At 51.0% G+C, this 22,576-nt stretch overlaps 1 protein-coding gene across 1 annotated transcript in view; it reads left to right on the forward strand.

Annotated features, from left to right (window-relative positions):
* Nucleotides 1-2,979: 2,979 nt before the first annotated feature.
* COL20A1 (collagen type XX alpha 1 chain) overlaps nt 2,980-22,576 on the forward strand; it is a 69,370-nt gene continuing 49,773 nt past the window's right edge. The window contains exons 1-11 of the mRNA XM_064168075.1: nt 2,980-3,052; nt 4,660-4,744; nt 8,265-8,375; nt 11,282-11,425; nt 11,645-11,803; nt 13,603-13,803; nt 16,585-16,740; nt 17,741-17,860; nt 18,013-18,177; nt 19,890-20,054; nt 21,682-21,854. Coding sequence (XP_064024145.1) covers nt 4,672-4,744; nt 8,265-8,375; nt 11,282-11,425; nt 11,645-11,803; nt 13,603-13,803; nt 16,585-16,740; nt 17,741-17,860; nt 18,013-18,177; nt 19,890-20,054; nt 21,682-21,854 — 1,467 coding nt within the window. The 5' untranslated portion in view covers nt 2,980-3,052; nt 4,660-4,671. The remainder of the gene's footprint in view (nt 3,053-4,659; nt 4,745-8,264; nt 8,376-11,281; nt 11,426-11,644; nt 11,804-13,602; nt 13,804-16,584; nt 16,741-17,740; nt 17,861-18,012; nt 18,178-19,889; nt 20,055-21,681; nt 21,855-22,576) is intronic.

Raw genomic sequence — 22,576 nt, forward strand, 5'->3', positions numbered from 1 at the left:
TTCCAACCTGCTTGATTCTATGATTCTATGCTCACAGCCTGAGAAGTTGAGACTCCCACAAATGAGCTTTTTGTGCATCTGCCCCCTGTCCATGCTTAAATTCATGGAGCAGCTTCCCCTCTGCATGGAGTCAGGCAGAGGCCCCAAGAACCATAGGCTGCTCCCACACTAGTGGTGGAAAGCAGTAGGGGAATGAAGAGACCCTAAATGGTGTCTGCCCGAAGGGTAAGAGGTCATAGACTGGGTTTGGCTCTGGGAAGGAACAGGAATGAGTGAAAGCCACCAAAATGCATCCCTGCTGCTCCCAGGGTGACTGCATTTGCAGGCAATGCAGAGCAGGCATCTGCAGGCTGCCCTGAAAGTCAACTCGGCACTGAATAACAGGAAACAACAGGTAAGGACAAGAAACTGGGGAGGCTTCTTCCTTTCCAGCTGACAGAGCATCTTGTTTGTGATCAGCCTGCAGTGCTGTGAGTACAGCAAGATGACTTCCAGCCCTCCTGCTTCGGGCAGGACCCTCACTGAAGCTCTTTTGGCCACCAACCAAGTCTTAAAAACCCACCCCACCCCAAAGCAAACAGACAAAGAGTGGTTTTGATTTGTATTCGAGTTCCAGTGGGAGCTGGCTTTCTTGGGAGGTTTAGTGTCAGCTGGATATTAGCCCTTGCATTACTGCTGGCTGCCTTTTTCCCCCCCTAGGTATAAAGGGAGATGCTCTCTCCCCAGTGCTGGTGCAGAGGTAACAACTTGGAGCACAACATTCCTGGAATGTGATCCAGGCAAGATGCTTGCATTGATAATTCATTCACTGGGGTCCTTCCAGCCCCTAAGTGAAACCAGACTTGCACTTAAGCCATTTGTTAACAAACTCACAGTTGTTCTTTCCAGCCCTGCAGTGCACAAGCAGAGCAGCATCCATCTGCCTTTTTGCTCTGTCAGTTCTGGCTCGTGTTGCTGTTCAGGGACACCTTGGGTGGGTGTCTGTGGTGGCTCCAAGGTTGAACCCAGAGCGCTGAGTTTGAACTAAAGCCAAAGCCAAGAGAATCCAACAGCTTGTGAGCACCTTGGGGAAGGTAGACCAGAAAGCAACAAGCTGAAGATAAGCACTGGAAGCAGCTCCAGATTAGTCTGATGTAAACAGAGGATGAATTTCAGCTCTGGATCTGAATTTCCCTGAAAGTGAAGTGCAGTTCTCTTTCCCTTCTCACCTCTTTTGAGCTTAAACTGTAGCAAACCTGAGCAACTACTGAAATCCAGTAGGGATTAGAGAAGAGGTAATTGGTGGTGATTGCATGTAGAGTGATGTCAGCTCTTCCTCCACAGGCAACCAAATGCTCCATGTTCTGCCTCAATGTGGCTTAAGTGATTCCTTTTGGTGGTGTTGTTTGACCTGTACTTTGTGGTGCTTGTAAATACTTAGGTGATGATCAGAATAGCAGGGAGCTGCCAAATGTTTCTTTAGTGTGCACTTTTATTTCCTGACCTGACACTTTCAGAGGTTTCTTTGTTTGTTACAGAATGGAAAAAGTTGAGTTTCTTGCAGCTGTCTCTGTTACAGTGGGAGAAGGATGCTGACAGTCCTCAGAGATGCAGATGGAAATCCATCCTCCACCTGCAACGGGCGATTGTTAACCTGGAGCAGGGTAGGTTAAGGTTGGATATCAGAAGGAAGTTCTTCACAATGAGAGTAGTAAAATACTGGAACAGGTTGCCCAGGGATGTGGTGGAGGCCTTGTACCCAGTGTCAAGTGTGATGGGGCCCTGAGCAACCTGATTGCTGAGCAACCCCTGAGCAAGCTCTTCTCACTGCTGCCTGGGATAGGACAAGCAGCAGTGGATGGAAGCTGCAGCACAGGAGGTTCCAGCTCAACACAAGGGGGAACTTCTTGCCTGGAAGGGTCCCAGAGCACTGGCACAGGCTGCCCAGAGAGGTTGTGGAGTCTCCTTCTCTGGAGCCTTTCAAAGCCTGTCTGGATGTGTTCCTGTGTGATCTGTGTTAGATTGTCTGGTCCTGCTCTGGCAGGGGGGTTGGACTCAATGATCTCCTTGGGTTCCTTCCAACCCCTAATATCCTGTGAGTCTGTGATCCTGTGATCTGGTTGGAGATGTCCCTGCCTCCTGCAGGGGGGTTGGACAAGCTGACCACTGAGGGCCCCATCCAGCCCAAACCAGTCTATGATTCTGTCATTCAAAGAATTTGCTCCTGGAAGTTATTATCCATAGAAGCACAGGATGGTAGAGGTTGGAAGGGACCTCTACAGACTGCAGAATCATACAAGGGCTGGAAAAGACCCTTTGGATCATCGAGTCCAACCATTAACCCTACTCTGTAACAAAGTTCATCTAGTCCAACCCCAAATGCTGTCATCAAGGACAAAAATCCTTCCAATAAAGGTTTTGGTGTGGATCTGGGCATCTCTCCAAGGCTGGCCTGGGGCTGGGGACCACATGCTGGTGAGGAGGTCAGGGCTGCATCCCACAGCTGAGAAGTCTGCAGCAGCGTCAAGCTCTAGGTGATGATTCAGCCTCTGGCCATGTAAAGCTTACAGATGTGCTTCATTGCCTTACAAAAGGCAAAGCCTTTCGCCATCAGCTGTAAGGCTGAGCTCTCAAAATATGTGATGGGGCTGGGCTGACTTCATCCCTGGGAGCCTGACAGTGGGTGGGAGCCAGGACTTGTTGCTGCACTCTAGGAAACGAGCATGCAGCTTTCCTAGATGTGTGTTTAGCGTTTAGGTAGCAGCTGGTTAGCAGTTGGGAGCTGGCTCTTAGTTTCCACAGCAGCAGCCTGCTTTCAGTGCGTGCTTTGTTGAGCTGCTGTAGGTGCCACACTGTGCTCTGGGCTGCGTGGGGAGAGGGCGGTGGGGGAGTCACCATCCCTCTCCCCCTGCTCTCCCTCCCCTTCCTTATCCCTCCTGACGTCTGGGAATTGAAATCTGTGCTCAGCCGAGGAGCGGATGAGGCGCTGGGGCTGCTGCTCCGCGGTGTAAGAATGTAGCTGGATTTGTCTCACCTCCCGCCTGACTCCAGGGACAGTCACTTCACTCCGGAGGTCTGTGGCTCGTCACCCTTCGGGGGTTCGGTTCTCAGGGATGCTAAGGAGGGGCTGTGTCGGTCTGGGGCTGCGTTTGCTTGGGCTGGATGGGATCAGTGGAGCAAAGGACTCCTGCAGGGGTTTGCTCTCTGGGAGACTAGTCGCTGGGGCAGGGGTGGTAGATCTCATCTGCTGGTGGTGAAGTAGCTTCCAGCCTCACCTTTACTGAGGTCTCAGTGTCACCAGGACTGCTTCTTTTAAGGGATGGCTTTAGAAATGCACTTTTCTGGGGTGTGGGTTGGTTGGTTGGGCTTTTTCCCCTTCTGTTTTCTGACTAATGGTAAAACACCTGCAGCAAACTGCTAGAGGGCAGAGCTTGGGAGGGTTTGTTAGCCATGGCAGTTGTCCAGGTGGGATTTTTCCCACCTGGAGGTGTGGTGTGGGTCTGCATCAAGCTGATGTTAGCAAACCTGCCCAGGCTGAGCAAAGGCTCAGCCTAGAAGTGAAACTTGTGCCTTATCTTTGCTTCTGAGCCTGGTGCTGGGAGAGTGGAGACCTTTTGTTCAGTGCTGGGGCTGAAATCTGGGAGCCTTCCAGGAGAAAGGGCTTGAAGGCTGTGGGGTTTTGGTCTATTTTAGGTCTTTTAACTAGCACAGTTAGTCCTGTGTTGCCTGTGACTCACAGTTTGAGAATCACAGAATCCACCAGGTTGGAAAAGACCTTTGAGATCACTGAGTCCAACCTAGCAGAGCACCCAGGGAGTGTGGATTTAGTCTCTGCCACTGGCTGCTGTGGGCAGATCCAGTGATCTGCTGTCTCTGTCACTGCTCTTGTGTCCAGCAGTGAGATGCCATTGCTTCTGCAAGCACTTCTGTGCAGAGGTGGTGACACCCTCTGGGATAAGGCAAAGTCCCCAGACTGGGGCTGCAAAGGGTGGCAATGATTCACAGGGCCCCCAGAGCCCCATGTTTAGTTGAGCTGCAGGGATTTTGGGGTTTGCATAGGGCTTTTTTCTTACTGTTGCCTTTTTTGGTTTGGTTTGGTTTGTTAAAGTGACTTCTGTTAAATTCCCTGTACAAATAAGGGGATCTCCAACCACCTTAATCTCCAAATCCCCTCTGAGCACACAGCTGGGGCAAGTGGGAAGTGGTGTGTGTGTGTGTCCCACCCCATTTTCCAGGCTCTGGAAATACTCATCACATGCTCCATGTGTTGCCATCTCCAATTTCCTTCCCTGAGTGACTAATGGAAGAGAGACACCAATAGGCCAGAGGCTTCCTGCACACTGATGGCACTGTGGTTCCCTCCATCCTGAGGTTCACATCTCAGCCTGGATGGATGGTGGAACCAGGGAGATTGTGGAGTCTTCCTCTCTGGAGTCATTCAAAACCATCTGGGATGCATTCCAGTGTGATCTGCTCTAGGTGATCCTGCTCTGGCAGGGGGAGAGGACCAGATGAGCTTTTGAGGTCCCTTCCAGCCCCTGGCATTCTATGATTCTCCATCCCCTGCTTTTGGTGTTAGAGCTGTAGATCTCAGCTCATGCTCCCTTAACTGAGGACTGCCAGAAAATGGGGTCTGACACAGTGCAGTGTGACTTCTTCCTGCTGCTTGTGCCCTTGCAGGTCCTGCTCACCATGCTGCTCCACACCTGCTTCTTCTTTGCCTGCCTGCCTGTGGCAAGCCATGTCTGGGGACGAGTGGGCCAAGGTAAGGAGCTCCCCTGCCCTTGCTCTGGACAATTCCCAGTGGTGTGGCTGTGCCCTGGGTTAACCCAGCCCTTGCTGGATCCATTCCATTGGTGGTGGCACTGTATGTGAGGGACATTCCCAACATCAGGGCTCTCCATGCTGTGTATCTTCCAAAGCAGCCTCTGCAGTTAGGTCTCAGCTTAACTACCCATCAACTGGAGAGCAAGGTTACAGCATCAAACAGCTCACATCCAACACGAGGGCAGGGGAACAGTGGAGCTTTCATGGCACTGGGGTTCATTTGCATCCAGCACATAATGGTGCTTTAGAGGGTGCTGTCCTTTCTGAGCTGTCTGAGGACATTCTTGCCTTTTTAGCTTCTGGGCTTCTAGAGTGATGGCTGAAGAGCTGGACCACACTTGGCCAAAAGAAGACAGCTCCATGCATAATCTAGCTTTGAATCCCCCTCATTGTTCCATGATCTTTTACCATTTCTCTTAGGCGTGACTCTCGCCTCTCTTCCCCATGTTTTGTCCCTTCCTCTTCAGATTTGCCTGGGGTGAGATGTGAATCTCAGCTTTGTTCCCCCCAAATAGTTATCTGCTTGTTGGGCAGCCTGCAGGAAGTCTCTAGAGAGAAAGGTTAAGGCACAGATGTTGGGCTGAGACAAGCAAGTCCTCGCTGCCAGCTCTGGTTGCTGTCCTGGGCTCTGACTTCATGATGTCAGGAGATGGCTGGACACCATGTCAGGCCAGACTGGAGACTTGAGGGCTCACAGCATGGTGGGTGTTGTGAGGCAGCTCTGGAGATCATCTTGTCCAAAGCCCTCCTAAAGTAGGGTCACCCACAGCAGCTTGCTCAGGATTGTGTCCAGATGGTTTGAATCTCTCCAGAGAAGGAGACTCCACAACCTCTCTGGGTAGCCTCCTCCAGGGCTCAAACACCCTCACAAGAAAACTGTTTTTCCTGATGCTCAGATGTAACCTCCTGTGTTTATGTTGGTCCCTGTTTGCCCCTTGTCTTGTCCCTGGGCACCACTGCTAAGAGTTATCTTGAGTACTGCCTTCAGTTTTGGGCTCCTCAGTTGAAGAGGGTCAGAGATCTGCTGGAAAAGGTCCAGTGGAGGGTTGCAAGGATGCTGAGGGGATTGGAGCACTGCTTGAGGAGGAGAGGCTGAGGGCCCTGGGGCTGCTTAGTCTGGAGAAGAGAAGACTGAGAGGGGATCTAATAAATGTCTATAACTAACTGAGGGCTGGGGGTCAGGAGGGGGGGACAGGCTCTGCTCACTGCTGCCTGGGATAGGACAAGGAGCAATGGATGGAAGCTGCAGCACAGGAGGTTCCATCACAGCATGAGGTGGATCTTCTTTCCTGGAAGGGTCCCAGAGCCCTGGCACAGGCTGTCCAGAGAGGTTGTGGAGTCTCCTTCTGTGGAGCCTTTCCAGGCCTGTCTGAATGTGTTCTTCTGTGATCTGTGCTGGATTGTATGGTCCTGCTCTGGCAGGGGAGTTGGACTGGATGATCTCCTTGGGTCTCTTCCAACCCCTAATATCCTGTGAGTCTGGCCCCATCCTCTTGCCTCCCATCCTTTAGCTCTTGCTGAGCATTGATTACATCCCCTCTGGGGCTGCTCCTATCCAGGCTCAACTCACCAGGGCTGTCAGCCTTTCCTCTTCATAGAGCTGTCCAGGCCCCTCAGCATCTTTGTAGCCTGTGCTGGTCTCTCTCCAGCAGTTCCCTGTCTCTCTTGTGCTGCAGCACAGTTTACCAGCACTGAGCTGGACGCTCCAGCTCACCATCAGCTTTTTTGAATGAATAGTGGTAGAGAGTCTGGTACCAACTGGAAAGGAGGAGAGCATCTGAGTGCAGGCAGAGGAAGTGCTCACCCCTTGCAAACCAGTGCAGCCAGCTGGAAAGGCAGCTGGAGGTACAGTGGTGTCAGGAAGGAGGGAGATCAATCTGCTGAGTTGCCATCCTCTACCCAGTCAAGTGCAAAACTTTCATCTGGTGACATTTGTACAGAGGCAGGGCTGTGGCTCCCCAGGCAGCCATGGATTCCAAGAGTGACACCTGAGTTCTGCCATCTAGCTGGGTTTAAAAGATGTCTGTGAAACCCAGAGCTGATAAGGCACCCTGCTCCTGCTTCCTTTTCACATCCTTCTCTCATACTCACTTTTTCCCCCTCAGCATTTGTCATTTAGTTTGCTGCTCCTTGCAGCAAACTGATCCAAGCTGGTGCCAGGAGTTATGGTTCTGCCAGGAACTGTTATTAACACTCTGTCAGGTTTTCCTTCTTTGCCTTCTTTTATTCCCTTTTTCTCATTTTTTCCTTTCCCCCCTCCTTTTTTTCCTTGTTCTCCCCTGTTCATCCTTCTTGTCCTTCTTTCCCTTCTCCTCCCCCTTCCCCTTCTTCCCCCTCTTCCTTCCCCCCTTTTCTTTTTCTTCCCCCACTTATTTTCTTTCTTTTCCCTTCCCCCCTTCTTTTCCCTTCCCCCCTTCTTTTCCCTTCCCCCCCTTCTTTTTCCTCCCCCCCCCCCTTCTTTTCCCTTCCCCCCCTTATTTTCCTCCCCCCCTTCTTTTTCCTCCCCCCCTTATTTTTCCCCCCCCCCCCCCCTTCTTTTTCCCCCCCCCCCTTATTTTTCCTCCCCCCCCCTTCTTTGCCCTTCCCCCCCTTCTTTTCCCTTCCCCCCCTTCTTTTTCCTCCCCCCCCTTCTTTTTCCTTCCCCCTTTCTTTTTCCTTCCCCCTTTCTTTTTCCTTCCCCCTTTCTTTTTCCTTCCCCCTTTCTTTTTCCTTCCCCCTTTCTTTTTCCTTCCCCCTTTCTTTTCCCTTCCCCCTTTCTTTCCCCTTCCCCCTTTCTTTTCCCTTCCCCCTTTCTTTTCCCTTCCCCCTTTCTTTTCCCTCCCCCCCCTTCTTTTCCCTTCCCCCCCTTCTTTTCAATTCCCCCCCTTCTCCTCCCTTCCCTCCTTCTTTTCCTTTCTATTCTAATCCCATCTGGTTCTTGGCACTGCCTCTAAAACCATCTTTCAGCAGAAGTGTGGAATCCATCACCTGGCCCAAGCCTGCTGAAGAACCTCCTGAGCCCTTTTATCTATTTCCTGCCCTCCCATTTCATATGTTTGCACTGAACTTTGCCAACCCAAAACCTTCTGCATCAAAGTTCCTGCAGTAGTCCTCCAAGACAGGAAGGATGCAGGCAAAGTCCTCATCTCTGTGGCTGTTTCCTCTCTTTGCAGCAGTAGATGTTGAGGTCTCACTTGAGCACCTGAGAAACTTCTCTTTGCCTAGGGTGGAGGCTGCAGGTCTGCAGTGACTCGTGGTAGGTTTCCTGGCAGAGGTGCAGGGGGGCTGCAGGAGCTGCTGGGTAGAGTCAGGGGGTGCTGAAGACTTCCATGGGGTGCTGAAGACTTCCATGGGGTGCTGAAGGCCTGCTCTGCAGTGGGGCTGTTCCCATGTCCATAAAGGAGATGAGATGCATGGGTGCCATGCACAAAGGGAGGAATCAGATCCCTAACAGGATGGAACTTGTCTCCTGTGCCCAGGGTCAGGCCGGCTGAAGCTCACTGTCCTTTCAGAAGACAGGCTCCAGATGAAGTGGAAGGAGTCTGAAGGCAACACCAATGGCTACAAGGTTCGGGTAAAGCCCATGGCAGGTAAGTGCTGCCATGCTGGGCTTCAGCCCCAGCAGGGATCTGTGTGAGAGTGAGGGGCTGAGCTCCACCTTTGTCTGGGGCACCACAGGGCTTCAGCAAAAGCAGTACTAGAGACAAGGCAGTGGGGATGCTCCACTGGTCACTCTGGTTTCAAGTGATGATTACTCAGATCAAACCTTTCCCCTGGTGTGTCCATGCAGCAGGGACAAGAAGCCTTTCTGACCACCATAGTGCCACAGTGGTGCAGCTGTGTTCAAGGCAAGGTTGGATGTGGCACTTGGTGCCATGGTCTAGCCTTGAGCTCTGTGGTAAAGGGTTGGACTTGATGATCTGTGAGGTCTCTTCCAGCCCTGATGATACTATGATACTTTGTCCCTTTGGCACTGATTCACAAGAAGGAGATGGGATTCATCCCTCTTCATCCTAGGGGAAAACGTCAGCCAGAAAATGTTGCTTAATGAGGATCTGTGAGAAAAATGAGGGGGAAAGGTTCGTTGCCCCTGGTTCCTCCGTGAGTGCTTCTGTCTGCAACTGCCTGAAGGGAGGTTGGAGCCAGGTGGGGTTGGGCTCTTCTCCCAGACAACCAGCAATAGGACAAGGGGACACAGTCTCAAGTTGTGCTGGGGGAAGGACAGGCTGGATTTTAGGAGGAAGTTCTTGGGCATTGGAATGGGCTGCCCAGGGAGGTGGTGGAGTCACCATCCTTGGAGGTGTTCAAGCAAAGCCTGGCTGAGGCACTTAGTGCCATGGTCTGGTTGACTGGCTAGGACTGGGTGCTAGGTTGGGCTGGATGAGCTTGGAGGTCTCTTCCAACCTGGTTGATTCTATGGTTCTATGATTCCAGCTCTCCCCATATCTGGAGAGATTGGGAAAGGTGTGGAGAACAAGACTTGTGATGAGTGGTTGAAGGAACTGGGGTTGTTTAGTCTGAAGAAGAAGAGGCTGAGGGGAGACCTCACTGCTCTCTACAATTCCCTAAAGAGAGGCTGCAGCGAAGGAGGGGTTTGGTCTTTTCTCCCTAGTATCAGTTGATAGAATGAGAGGAAATGGCCTGAAATTGTGCCAGGGAAGGTTTAGGTTGCAGATTAGGAAAAATGTCTTCTCTGAAAGGCTTGTCAAGCCCTGGCATAAGCTGCCTGGTGAGGTGGTGGAGTCACCGTCCCTGGAGGTGCCTAAGAAACGTGTGGATGTGGTACTTAGGGGCATGGTTTCATGGCCATGCTGGTGCCAGGTTGATGGTTGGACTCTATGACCCTAAAGGTCTTTTGCAACCAAAACAATTCTATGATTCCATGACACAGGATGGGAAGGCTGTACCTGTCCTATGGGGCCAGGCTGAAAGAGTTGGGGCCGTGCAGGCTGGAGCAGAGGAGGCTCCCAGGTGACCTTCTTGTGGCCTTCCAGCATCTGAAGAGGGCTATAAAAAAGCTGGGGAGGGACTTCTGAGGCTGTCAGGGAGTGACAGGACTGGGGGGAATGGAGCAAAGTTGTAAGTGGGGAGAGTGAGGCTGGAGGTGAGGAGGAAGTTGTTGAGCAGGAGAGTGGTGAGAGGTTGGAATGGGTTGCTCAGGGAGGTGGTTGAGGCCCCATGGCTGGAGGTGTTTGAGGCCAGGCTGGCTGAGGCTGTGTGCAGCCTGCTCTAGGGTAGAGTGTCCCTGGGCATGGCAGGAGGGTTGGAACTGTCTGCTCCTTATGGTCTCTTTCAGCCCTGCCTGATTCTATGATTCTAAGTCCTTGATCCCATGTTTGTGTGGGGCTGAGCTTCATGATTGCCTGCCTCAGTCAAGCTCCAGCTCTCCCTGACTTCAGACACTGGATCTGGTGATGCTGGAAGGACACAGCATTCCTTTGCAGGGAGCAGTGGTTGGAGACAACCTCAGCCTTGGCTGGCATTTTGTTTTCAGTCACTGCTGCTCTCCCAGCAAGCCAGGGAAGGGAACAGCCAGGCAGGAGTGCGAGCGGCAGAGCTCTTGTGATCATGTTCCCACTTTTAGCTCAGCCCCCACCTGTTTCCCAGGCTGGAGCAGGAGGCTTCTCATTCCTTCCCTGCCCTTCTCTTCCCTGGGCCTCAGCTCTGTGGAGATGGATGAGCATCCCGGGAATGCAGGGAATCCCCAGCACATGCCTGAGGCTTTCCCTCTGCGTAGTCTGGGGAGCTCCATGAGCACAGGGATGGCTGGATCAGAAACTCATCCTTCTCCATAACTCACAGCTTGTAGAGCTTTCTTAATCAGAAGATTTTAGGCAGCTGCTTTGCCTCTCTCCCTTTGTTTTGTGTAGCACAGAGATGGTTGTGCTCCATCTGCCCAGTGCCATGCCAGGGCAGAAGTGCCCCAGTTCCTGGCTGGTCAAAGCACCACAGCTCCAGGACAGGTTCCACAGCTTCAGGATATGGCTGGAGGGGTCTAGAGGCAGCACTGACCCTGGAGATGAGGATTGTCAGAGACAGCCCAGTGAGAGTGGCTGGGATAAGTAAGAGCAGTCCTAAGTGCTGGTGGTGACCTCCAAAACCACTAAGCCACTTCCTCACTTTGTCTTATATGACCTGAAGCACATCAATTGATTGGATATTTTCATGAGCAGCATTTACTGCCTCATCTTTGCCCTCTGGAGACCTCCTTGAGAAGCTGGTGAGAGCCTCACTAAGCCTGGATGGGAACTGGTTTTCCATTTTGGGCACCTAGGAAGAACATAAAAACCTCCCCCCAGCCAAAACCAACCAAATGTTCTCAACCCTACATTGAGAAAAAAAGAGCAAAAATCAGAGAACCACAAAATGAAAAGAGAAATAGGAGTTGGCTGAGCTCCCTAGGCAGACATTCTCTGCATTTCAGCAGTGCTTTTGCTACTGTCAGCTTAAATTTAAGCTCTAGCAGTCTCTGAACTGTGGTTTCATCCCACCTCAGGGGACTCGGAACAAGAAGTCATGCTGAAAACCAAGACTCCCAAAGCCACAGTGGGGGGGCTGAGCCCTACCAAGGAATACACACTGCAGGTCTATGTACTCAATGGCTCCCAGGAAGCCTTGTTTGCCAAGAGGAAATTTGTGAGTAAGTACAAAGAGCTACATTTTACCATCCAGAAAGCTTCTGAGGCTCTTGCAGATGCAGCTCCTAAGAGCTCATCCTCCAGTGTAGACTATGCTGCAATGACAGAGCCTATCACTGCTTTGCTTGGAAGATTAGTGAAGGCCCAGGAGGTGAAGGATGGACTGTGACTCACAGACCTGTCTAGACTGACCCTCTCTTTTTTGTTTCATCTTTCTATAGTAGAGGAACTAAAAAATGCATCCCAGACTAGGAATAATCGAAGGAACTCAGGAGCTGCATCAGGAAAGAATCTCACCTCTTCGGGGAGCTCAGCAGCTGAGCACAGTGAGGTGGCAGAGCCCACCCCACCACCTTTCAACACCATCTTGACCCAGCCAGGTGGGTGCAGAGACATCCCTAGAACAACTCCCAACTGTTCCCTCCAACCTCTGCTTCACCAGGGACATGCATTCAGTGGGACATGCCAGGCCAGTTGCATCCCACCCTTTGCCTCCAACCCCTGCTTCACCTGGGACACGCAGTCAGTGGGACATGCCAGATCAGTTGCATCCCACCCTTTGCCTCCAAGCCCTGCTTCACCTGGGACATGCAATCAGTGGGCCATGCCAGGCCAGTTTCATCCCACCCTTTCCTTCTAACCCCTGCTTCACCAGGGACATGCATTCAGTGGGACATGCCAGGTCAGTTGCATCTCATGTACCCATTTCTGAACACAGGAAGCCACTTAAAAATAGTTGCCCCTCATGCCAGACAAGCTGTGCAGCCTGACAGTGTACATCTGAGTGCTCCTGGGGCTGGCAGACATTCCCTTTCAGCAGATACACTCAAATCCTTCAACCAAGAGCAGATGTTTTGAGAATGAGCTGCTCCCAAAGCATGAGGGCTAATGATGCTGATTCCTTGGGCACAAGAAGATGTGAGATGCCCCCTGGTGTGTGTGTGGGGACAACTAACTGCATAGATTCTCCTGTGCTTAAGAAGAAGGTTTGTGTGGGTTCAAAGAAGCTTTTGTATATATTGATGGATGAGAGGTCCATCAGGACCAGTAGACAAAGAGACTGACACTGACAGAGGCTGTTCCTGAGGCACAGATTGCTGAGGTCTGGAGAGTCTACTGAGTTATCAGGTGCCATGGTTTGTATTTTACAAGCATTAATTAGAGAAGAGGAGATTTAGGTTGGATGTTAGGAAGAAGTTCTTTACTGTGAGGGTAGTGGCACACAGGAACAGGTAGCCCAGGGAGGTGGTTGAAGCCACATCCTTGGAGATATGAGCTGGATGTTATGAGGAAGTTGTTGTCAGAGTGATTGGCATTGGAATGGGCTGCCCAGGGAGGTGGTGGAGTGGCCGTGCCTGGAGGTGTTGAAGCAAAGCCTGGATGAGGCACTTGGTGCCATGGTCTGGTTGACTGGCCAGGGCTGGGTGCTAGGTTGGACTGGCTGAGCTTGGAGGTCTCTTCCAACCTGTTTGATTCTATGATTCTCTATTCAAGGTCAGGCTCAAGAAATCTCTGGGCAAACTGATCTAGTGAAGGATGTTCCTGCTGACTGCAGGGGGGTTGGACTGGATGAGTTTTGGAGGTCCCTTCCAACCTAACCCATTATGTGATTGTTTTGGTGTTGTTTTTGTTGCCATCAAAGATCATGGACAGGATAAAATTCTTATGTGATCCATTATTATTAACTCATGAGCCCTCCTGCAGCCCTCTCAGGCACGGGCAAAGATGATCTCCTCCATCTCCTTGTGAAAGGTTGTAGGACTTTATCCTCTCTGAGCTCACTAAACCTCTCTCAATTGGGGCTGAAATCAGTTGATGACTGCAGCAGATTCCATAGGGATAACACTTGCTCCCTGGGATAAGACAAGGAGCAATGAGTGTAAGTTGCAGCTCAGGAGGTTTCACCTCAACACAAGGAGGAACTTCTTTCCTGGAAGGGTCCCAGAGCACTGGCACAGGCTGCCCAGAGAGGCTGTGGAGTCTCCTTCTCTGGAGCCTTTCAAGGCCTGTCTGGATGTGTTCCTGTGTGCCCTGAGCTAGATTGTGTAGTCCTGCTCTGGCAGGAGGGGGGGGGTTGTTGGACTCAATGCTCTCCTTGGGCCCCTTCCAACCCCTAATATCCTGTGAACCTGTGAACACAGCTAAAGACAAGAGGGATTATTTTCTCTTTGGAGCACAGCAAAAGACAGAACTGAAAAGAAGAGGCAGAAGGGGACCCAGACAAAGGGCTCAGGAGAAAGCATGAGGAACCAGCCCAGTGCAGAGGGCAGTGTGGCAGAAGCAACAGCAGCACCCACGAGAGCATCCCAACGCACTCCTACAAACCCAGAGCGAGAGGCTCTAGGAAAAGAGAAGCCTACAAAGGATTCACTGAAGCAAGGTGAGAGGGGTTTGAGAGATGTCTTGGTCCTCCTTCCCTAGAGCTCATTGGACACAAGCCCTCCAGCCACTCTTTGTCACCAAGGCTTTTGTTTTACAGATGCAGCTGGGTCAGGTAATTGCTAGGTCATGCTTGGGAAGCACAGCAGAAGTTTGGAGCTCTGAAGACTTTAAGGCAAATTCGAGCTAGGCTAAAAATTCCTCCCAGATGGTTTCATTTGTTGATTTGCCACTGTTCTCTCACTTCATGTTGGCCAACTCCCCCTGCTTAGGGCAGGGCCATGTGAGGGTTTGTGATCTTCAATAGAATCCTTAGCCACAGACCTTCCCAAGCCTTCAGAAGGCAAAGTGCACATCAGTGATGTGTCCAGTTCTGAGCCCCCCAGTTCAAGAGGGACATAGAACTGCTTGAGAGAGTCCAGCACAGAGCTGCAAAGATGATTGAGGGAATGGAACATCTTATGAGGAGAGCCTGAGGGAGCTGGGGATACTGGAACATGTCCAGAGAACGGCAATGAAGCTGGTGAGAGGCTTGGAGCAGAGCCCTGTGAGGAGAGGCTGAGGGAGCTGGGGGTGTGCAGCCTGCAGCAGAGGAGGCTCAGGGCAGAGCTCATTGCCCTTTGCAGCTGCCTGCAGGGAGGCTGTAGCCAGCTGAGGTTGGGCTCTGCTGCCAGACAACTAGCAATAGAACAAGGGGACACAGTCTCAAGTTGTGCCAGGGGAGGTCTAGGCTGGATGTGAGGAGGAAGTTATTGGCAGAGAGAGTGATTGGCATTGGAATGGGCTGCCCAGGGAGGTGGTGGAGTCTCTGTGGCTGGAGGTGTTGAAGCCAAGCCTGGCTGGGGCACTTAGTGCCATGGTCTGGTTGATTGGCCAGAGCTGGATGCTAGGTTGTGCAGGCTGAGCTTGGAGCTCTCTTCCAACCTGCTTGATTCTATGATTCTATCATTCTATGATTCTTTAGCTTGGAGAAGAGGAGACTGAGGGGTGACCTCATCAGTGTTTATAAAGATGTGCAGGTGAGTGCCAGGAGGCTGAAGCCAGGCTCTGCTGGGTGATGCCTGATGGAAGGACAAGGGGCAATGGGTGGAAGCTGAGGCATAGGAAGTTTCATTTAAACATGAGGAGGAATTTTTTCCCTGTGAGAGTGACAGAACACTGGAACAGGCTGCCCAGGGAGGTTGTGGAGTCTCCCTCTCTGGAGAACCTGCCTGGATACATTCCTGTGTGATCTGGTCTAAGTGATCCTGCTCTGGCAGGGGGTGAGCTGGATGAGCTTTCAAGGCCCCTTCCAGCCCTGGCATTCAGTGATTCTGTGATGTTCCTGTTTGATCTTGTGGACTTGTTTTTGCTTCACAGATAACTGAACCATGGTGATCCTTCAGATTCATGAATTGAGACTGTGTCAGGGCAGATGTCTCACAGCACTGATGAAGTTTAACAACCATGGTGCTCTTAGGTTGATGGTTGGACTCAATGGTCTTAGAGCTCTCTTCCAACTGAATCAATTCTATGATTCTAAGTGGTGGGAATGAGATTGCTCAAAGCATCTTCATTTGATGCCTTCAGACCAGTAGAAATCTCTTGCTGTGGAAAGAGAAGAGTGAGCTCTTTGCAGCCCACTGTGTTTGCTGAGTTCCTCTGTTTGCCTTCACCAAAGATGGAAATTCCTCCATCCAAAAAGTATTTGAGGCAAGTGTGTTGGATGAGCAACGTGTCCTGTCTTATCCTCTGCAAGCCTGGGGTGGGGAGAAGGGCAGGGCCTGAGTAGCTGTGGTGCCAGCAGGTTTTTTACAGCAGGATTGTATTTAATATAGAGCCACAAAATAATCATAGCCCCCAGGGGATCTCCTGATGGAATGGAATGGAGCAATCAGCTGCAATTCTTGGAGACCAGGGCTCGGTAGAAGGGAAGCACTGGGCTGGGGCTGAGATGTAGTGGAGCTGACAGTTTGCAGAGAGCAGTGCTTGGACTAGACACAGGCTTCCTGACAGCTTTAACCCCTTCTTGGCAGAAGAGCAGCTGCACACCACTCAATTGCTTGGTACTGAGTTGGCTTACCCTAAGCCATGTGGTTTTTCATGAACTCATAGAACAGTTTGAGTTGGAAGGGACTTTCAAGATCATCCAGTTCCAACCCCCCTGCCATAGATAGGGACACCTTCCACTAGCCTAGGTTGCTCAAAGCCTCATTCAACTTGGCCCTGAACACATTCAGGGAGGGGACATCCACAACCTCGAGGGGCAACTTGTTCCAGTGTCTCATCACCCTCACTGGAAAGAATTTCTTCCTCATCTCCAGTCTCAATCTGCCCTCCTCAAGCTCCAGTCCATTCCCTCTCATCCTATCACTACAACCCAGCTTTCTTGTAGTCCACTCCAGGTTGCTCTAAGGTATCCCTAAAGCCTTCACTTCTCCAGGCTGAACAGCCCAAACTCCTTCAGCCTGTCCCCTTAGGAGAAGTTCTTCATCCCTCCAATCATCTTCATAACCCTGTTCTGGACCCACTCCAGCCATTGCTCTTGCACTGGATGCAGTACTCCCAGGCAAGGTCTCACCAGAGCAAAGCAGAGAGGTAGAATCACCTCTCTTATCCTGATGGTCTCACAGCTTTCAGTGCAGCCCAAGATATGATTTGCCTCCTGGGCTGCAGAACATCAGGAGCTGCTGGGATGCATCAGGCTGGCAGATGAATCAATTCATCACCCTCTGTAGATTGCAGTTTTATCTTAGAACTGAAGCAGTTTTCTCTCCTTACCACCAAACCTTACATCCTGCAGGTTCCCAGTTCCAGTGTGACACACCTGCAGTGCTTGATGTTGTCCTGCTTGTGGATGGATCCTGGAGCATCGGACGCAACAATTTCAAGCTCATCAAGGACTTCCTCAGCAATTTGATTTCCCCATTCAGTATTGGCCAAGACAAGATGAGAGTAGGTAGGACACTGTATCCTCACCTTAAGAAGTCCCTGTTTAAAGAAGCCTTAATCTCTGTTTCTGTGCTTGCATGCTCCTCTGAGGGGCTTTTATTCCTTTATGGTGGGGTCCTTCTTGCTGCCCTTTCACCTTTCCCCAGCGGGCAGCAAGCTCTGGCCCCTGGTGGCTGTGCCAATAGCTGCACAGTGAGCAGAAGTGATGTCTTCTGGGCAGCACCAGATTGACTGTTGGTGCTGAGATACATCTGGGCTTTGCTGCCTGTCTCTGAGGAGGTGCTCAGCCTTCACAGCACAGCATAGACAGATGTGGTGGCACAGCCTCTCCAGAGCTCCTCTGAGCTCAGCTGAGAACGAGGCTGCTTCCAGTTCAGGGTGATGGCCAGGCCCTAGATCAAGTAAGACAGTGTAAATCCTTCCTCCTCCTTGCAGCCAATCACTTTGACCCAAAGTTTGACCAGGGAGGTGGTGGAGTCACCGTCCCTGGAGGTGTTCAAGAAAAGGCTGGATGAGGCACTTGGTGCCATGCTCTAGATGACTGGATAGGGATAGGTGCTAAGTTGAGGCTCCATCCCTGGAGGTGTTTAAGGCCAGGCTGGATGAGGCTGTGGGCAGCCTGCTCTAGGGTAGGGTGTCTGGCAGGGGGGTTGGAACTGGATGATCCCTGTGGTCCCTTCCAACCTTGACTGACTGATTCTATGATCTTGGAGATCTCTTCCAACCTGGTTGATTCTATGACTCTGTGATTCTGTGAAATTAACACTGAGGCTTATCAAATACTTCAGAGCATCACCAGAGGGGTAGGCACCACTCTACCCAGTGGGAAATGAACCCTAACGACCATGCAGAGAAGTGGAGCTAGAAACCAGATCTTCTCACCCCCACTCCCTGTCATTATTCTATGTCACCTTCCCACAGCAAACCTGAGAGCACCTCCCCAAAGCAGGGCTCCTCTTTGCATCCTGCCTTGGCTTGCATGATGCTGGGAGCTGTTTCTTTCCCAGGGCTGTCCCAGTACAGCAGTGATCCCCGCACAGAGTGGGAGCTGAGCACTTACTCAACGAGGGACCAAGTGCTGGAGGCCCTGAGGAACTTGCGCTACAAGGGTGGCAACACCTTCACAGGTAACTCCATCTCCCATGACCTGTGTGGCTGCAGAGGAAGAAACTCTTCCCATGGGATCACCTCCATGGAGACCCAGGCCACTGGGGGCAGAGAGAAGAGTGAAGGTTGTTGGTGAGGCTGTAGCACTCCATCCCTCTCTGCTCCTCCCCAGGTCTGGCACTGACCCACGTCCTGGAGCACAACCTGAAACCAGATGCTGGTGCCCGGCTGGAGGCTGACAAGTTGGTGATCCTCCTGACTGATGGCAAATCCCAGGATGATGCCAACCTGCCTGCTCAGACCCTGAAAAACCTGGGCATAGAGATATTTGCTATTGGTAAGAGCACAGATGTTGACAAGCCAACCTGTTTTGGATCTTCAAATGGAAGATTATGTTCCCTCAACTGTGATAGGAGCATCCTGGGCACTTCAGGATGGTGGTAGGGTAAGACCTCATTATATTGTGGCTGGGATGAAAATCAACTCATCTCTTCAGCACAATGTCTTCAAAGGGGATTTGTTTAGAAAAGAACCCTCATTCACAGGAGATACTTCACATTTCCCATCTATAAAGACTTCAGTGAGCCTCAGAGAACAATACTCTCAGCTGTGGAATTAGGCAAGAGAACATTGTTTTGGGGAGGGCAAGAGACCTCCTCTGTAACTATTGCCTCTTGCAGCTTTCCATTTCTCTGCATAATAACATTATCTGCTCTTTGCTGCCCAACAGCAATAACGAGACACAAAATGGCCTTGAGCAGCTCTGGCCTTGATGACTAAACAGGTTGGCCAGGGACTAACAAATGGGCAATAAAGTTCCATAGAAAACTCACCTAAAAATTGCAGTTTCCAAACTTTGAAGTGCTAACTGGTGTCAGGAAGGCACCAGCAGAGGTTTATTGCTTGAGGGTTGTAGCTAAGTGGTTAATGTTGTGTTTTCTTCCACGAGCTCCACGGAGCTGCTGAGCTTCAGCAGGATATTTTGCAGCACAACAGAGTAACATCTGAGCATCTGAAACCACTTGGAGCTTGGCTTCTGGCTGGGGTCTTTGCCTTTCCTCTCTGGTCATGTGGTTTGGTCCTGAGACATCAGGATCTGAGTGTTAATCTCAAAGGCACCTTGGTTCCCACTGCAAGAGCAAGGGGGAAGGAGGCTAGCAGAGCTGTTAGAGTAGTGGTCCTGGAGTAGAAACCAGATGGGATCCCTGTTTGGTGATGACTGCTTGGGCAATGTAGGGCGACCTTGAGCCTAGCACTGGGAAGCAAAATGAGTGGAATGCTGTGGGGCTTGGCCTGCAGAGGGTTAACAAGGGTGCAGAGCAAAAGGATGAGGGTGGAGGATGTTCACTGATGGCAAAGTTCTGCTAAATAAGTTATCTGCTCTTTGCTCATCCCTGACACTCTGAAAAGGCAACGTGGCACTCTGATGAGCACCAGGCTCTGTGGGGAGTGCTGGCACCTCATAAATAGAAAATTGCTGTTTATTCATTCATTCTTTTCCCCTCTTTATGCCAACTGCCTCTTAGAGTAAAAGAATATCTGCCTGACTGGTAGGAAGGGCTGCAGGAGATGAGGAGGCAGGGGAAATTTAGGCTTGAGGTGAGGAGAAAGTTCTTCACTGAGAGAGTCATTGGACACTGGAATGGGCTGCCCGGGGAGGTGCTGGAGTCTCCATCCCTGGAGCTGTTCAAGGCAGGATTGGACGTGGCACTTGGTGCCATGGTCTGGCCTTGAGCTCTGTGGTAAAGGGTTGGACTTGATGATCTGTGAGGTCTCTTCCAACCCTGATGATACTGGGATACTGTGAAATAGAAGGAGGATTCACTAGCCTGTCTGCAGGCCATAGAAAGACCTTCTGAGCCCCCAGAGTTGGAAGCCCATTCCAGATTGGACTGAGGCTGTTGCTACAGGAAAGCCCAAGGCCGTTCTGAGATGCCAGTGCCTCGCTGGGATGAGTGGGGGAGCAGGATGGCGGTGGACACATCCTGCTCCTGAGCAAAGATGGCAGAGGCTGCTCCTTCTCAGTCTAGGTTTCTGCTCTGGTTGCAGGGGTGAAGAACGCAGACGAGGCAGAGCTGAAGCAGGTGGGCTCAGAGCCGCTGGAGCTCACCGTGCACAACGTGCTGGACTTCCCGCTGCTGAGCTCGCTGGGGGGCAGGCTCAGCAGGCTCCTCTGCGCCAGGCTCAAGGAGAAGAGCAACAAGGAAACTGCAGGTGAAGTGTAACCCCCTGAGTGAGGGGTGAGCTTCCTTCTGCTCACCTCCCACCTTCCTCACCTCTAGGGCTGACCCTTTCTCACATTTGTCCCTTGATGAGCTCCATCACCCTGTCAGCACCTCCTAACCTCCGCTGCTGATCTCCTTGCTCAGGTCTGCCGCTGCCTGACAATGGTCCTTGCCACATGGGTGTGTTGGCCAGTTTGTCCTGTGATCATTGTCTTCTCTGGGTGCAGCTCTTCCACTGCTGCCTCCCTGCTGTCTCTAACAACTCACAGAATGGCTTTACCTGCAGATGGTTCCATTCTGATGCTCTTGGTTTAGTCATCTGCCTTTAGTTTGCAGCCAATACAGGCAGCAACCATTGCTGCCAGTTCAGATAGCTTGGTGGATATAATCACCTAATGACAATGCTTACCTTTGTAGGGATGAGGGGACATCTTTTCACTTTTCCATTATCATATGCTGTGAAATATGTCTTGTAACCATCTCCTTTTCTGAGGTTCTTTCAATCAAGAGGAGGCACAGAAGGCAAAAGCTGTAGTGGAGGGTGTCCCTGCCCATGGCAGGGGGCTTGGAACTACATGGTCCTTGGGGACCCCTTCCAATCCTGCCAACTGTGTGATTCTGTGATGTTAGGGGGGCAATATATGGAGGTAGGAAGAGGAGATGATGAAACATCTAGATGTTCTTTTTCTCCATGCTTCATTTATATGAAGGAGCTCCAAGACTTTCTCGAGTTAAAACCAAATAGCCTCTTTTTAGAATCATAACTTCAGTCAGGATTGGAAAGGACCACAAGGATCATCCAGTTCCAACCCCCCTGCTATGGTCAGGGACACCTCACACTAGACCAGGCTGGCCAGAGCCTCATTCAACCTGGCCTTAAACACCTCCAGGGATGAGGCTTCCTCCACCTCCCTGGGCAACCCCTTCCAGGCTCTCACCACACTCACGGTGAAGAGCTTCTTCCTAACAGCCAGTCTGAATCTCCCCATTTCCAGCTTTGTTTTATTCCCCCTAATCCTGCTACTGCCTGACTTCTTTCCTATGCTGGACTGCAGCTTGCATGGTGAACAAGAAAATGAAGAACCACTCCAGGTGCTGGGTCAGATCCTCTGGAGAAATTACATGCACATGTTTCTCTCTCCCTGCTCCAAGATTGCCTAAGGAAAATGGGAAATTCTAGTTTTGGAGCACACTTTTAATGCTCAGGAGGTGCATATAAATCAACTGATTCCTCCTGCTTCATTTGTACTTGTCTGATACAATCAGGCATCCCCCAAAGGTGCAGATGATGCTGCTCAGAGAAGGAACCAAACTAACTTCTGCTTGTTCATTTCTGGGCACAGGTGAAAAAAAACCCAGATTTATCCAGACAAAAAGAAATAAATATTCCCAACGTCTAGCACAATGCAGAGCCTGCTCTCCAGGGAGTTTTTATGTTCTCTGTATGCTTGGGTTTAGAAATAATTATTTCAAAGCAGTTTGGAACAGATTCTGTCCTCTGTAGGGAAGGAGACTGCAACTTGATTGGAGCAATGTCACTCATACTTATGAGCTGGAAAGCAGACCTGGTGTTGGAAGTCTGAAATCAAGTGAGGACTTCTGTTTTGAATTCCCAGGCAGCACTGTGAAAGACCTCCCTGTGAACACAGGGCCCCAGCTGAGCCCAAGTGACCTGAAAATATCAGCTGTGACCTCCAAGAGCATGCACTTGACCTGGAGTCCTCCTCTGAGAGCACCAAAGAAGTATCAGATTGTGTATTACCCATCTAAGGGTGGTGCCCCCAGAGAGGTGAGAGAGCTTTCTCCAGACACCTGAGACTGCAGCATCTTCCAGGGCTGGCTGGGAGCTGATGGAGACTTCAGTAGATAAAGAGATGAAGGTAGAGGATGAGATGAAGGTTCTGGTGAGGCATCAACTGAAGCACTGAGTGTAAATGTGGTCAGCTGGTAGGATGACAAGATAGAAGAGGACACCAGCAAAAGTCTAGGTGATCTCCAGAGGTCTCCTCCTATCCCTACTCTTCTATGACTCTATCATTATAGCACCAGACTTGGTAGAGTTAGAGAGAATCATAGAATTGTTTGAGTTGGAAGGGACCTTCAAGATCATCTAGTTCCAACCTCCACTAGATGAGGTTGCTCAAGACTCTCTCTTCAAAGAGAGAGTGATTGACATTGGAATGGGCTGCCCAGGGAGGTGGTGGAGTCATCATCCCTGGAGGTGTTCAAGAAAATCCTGGATGGGGCACTTAGTGCCATGGTCTGGTTGATTGGCCAGGGCTGGGTGCTAGGTTGGACTGGATGATCCCAGAGCTCTCTTCCAATCTGGTTTATTCTGTGATGATTCTAAGACCTCATCCAGCCTGACCCGGAACACCTTCAGGGAGGGAGCACCCACAACCTTCCTGGGCAACCTGTGACAGTGTTTCACTACCCTCATTGTAATGATCTTAAAGGTCTTGTCCAACCAGGAAAATTCAGTGATTAATTTCATCTTGCTAGAAATCCTGC

This window comes from Pogoniulus pusillus, chromosome 29 (assembly GCF_015220805.1).
Source record: "Pogoniulus pusillus isolate bPogPus1 chromosome 29, bPogPus1.pri, whole genome shotgun sequence".
In the NCBI taxonomy this organism is placed as follows: Eukaryota; Metazoa; Chordata; class Aves; order Piciformes; family Lybiidae; genus Pogoniulus; species Pogoniulus pusillus.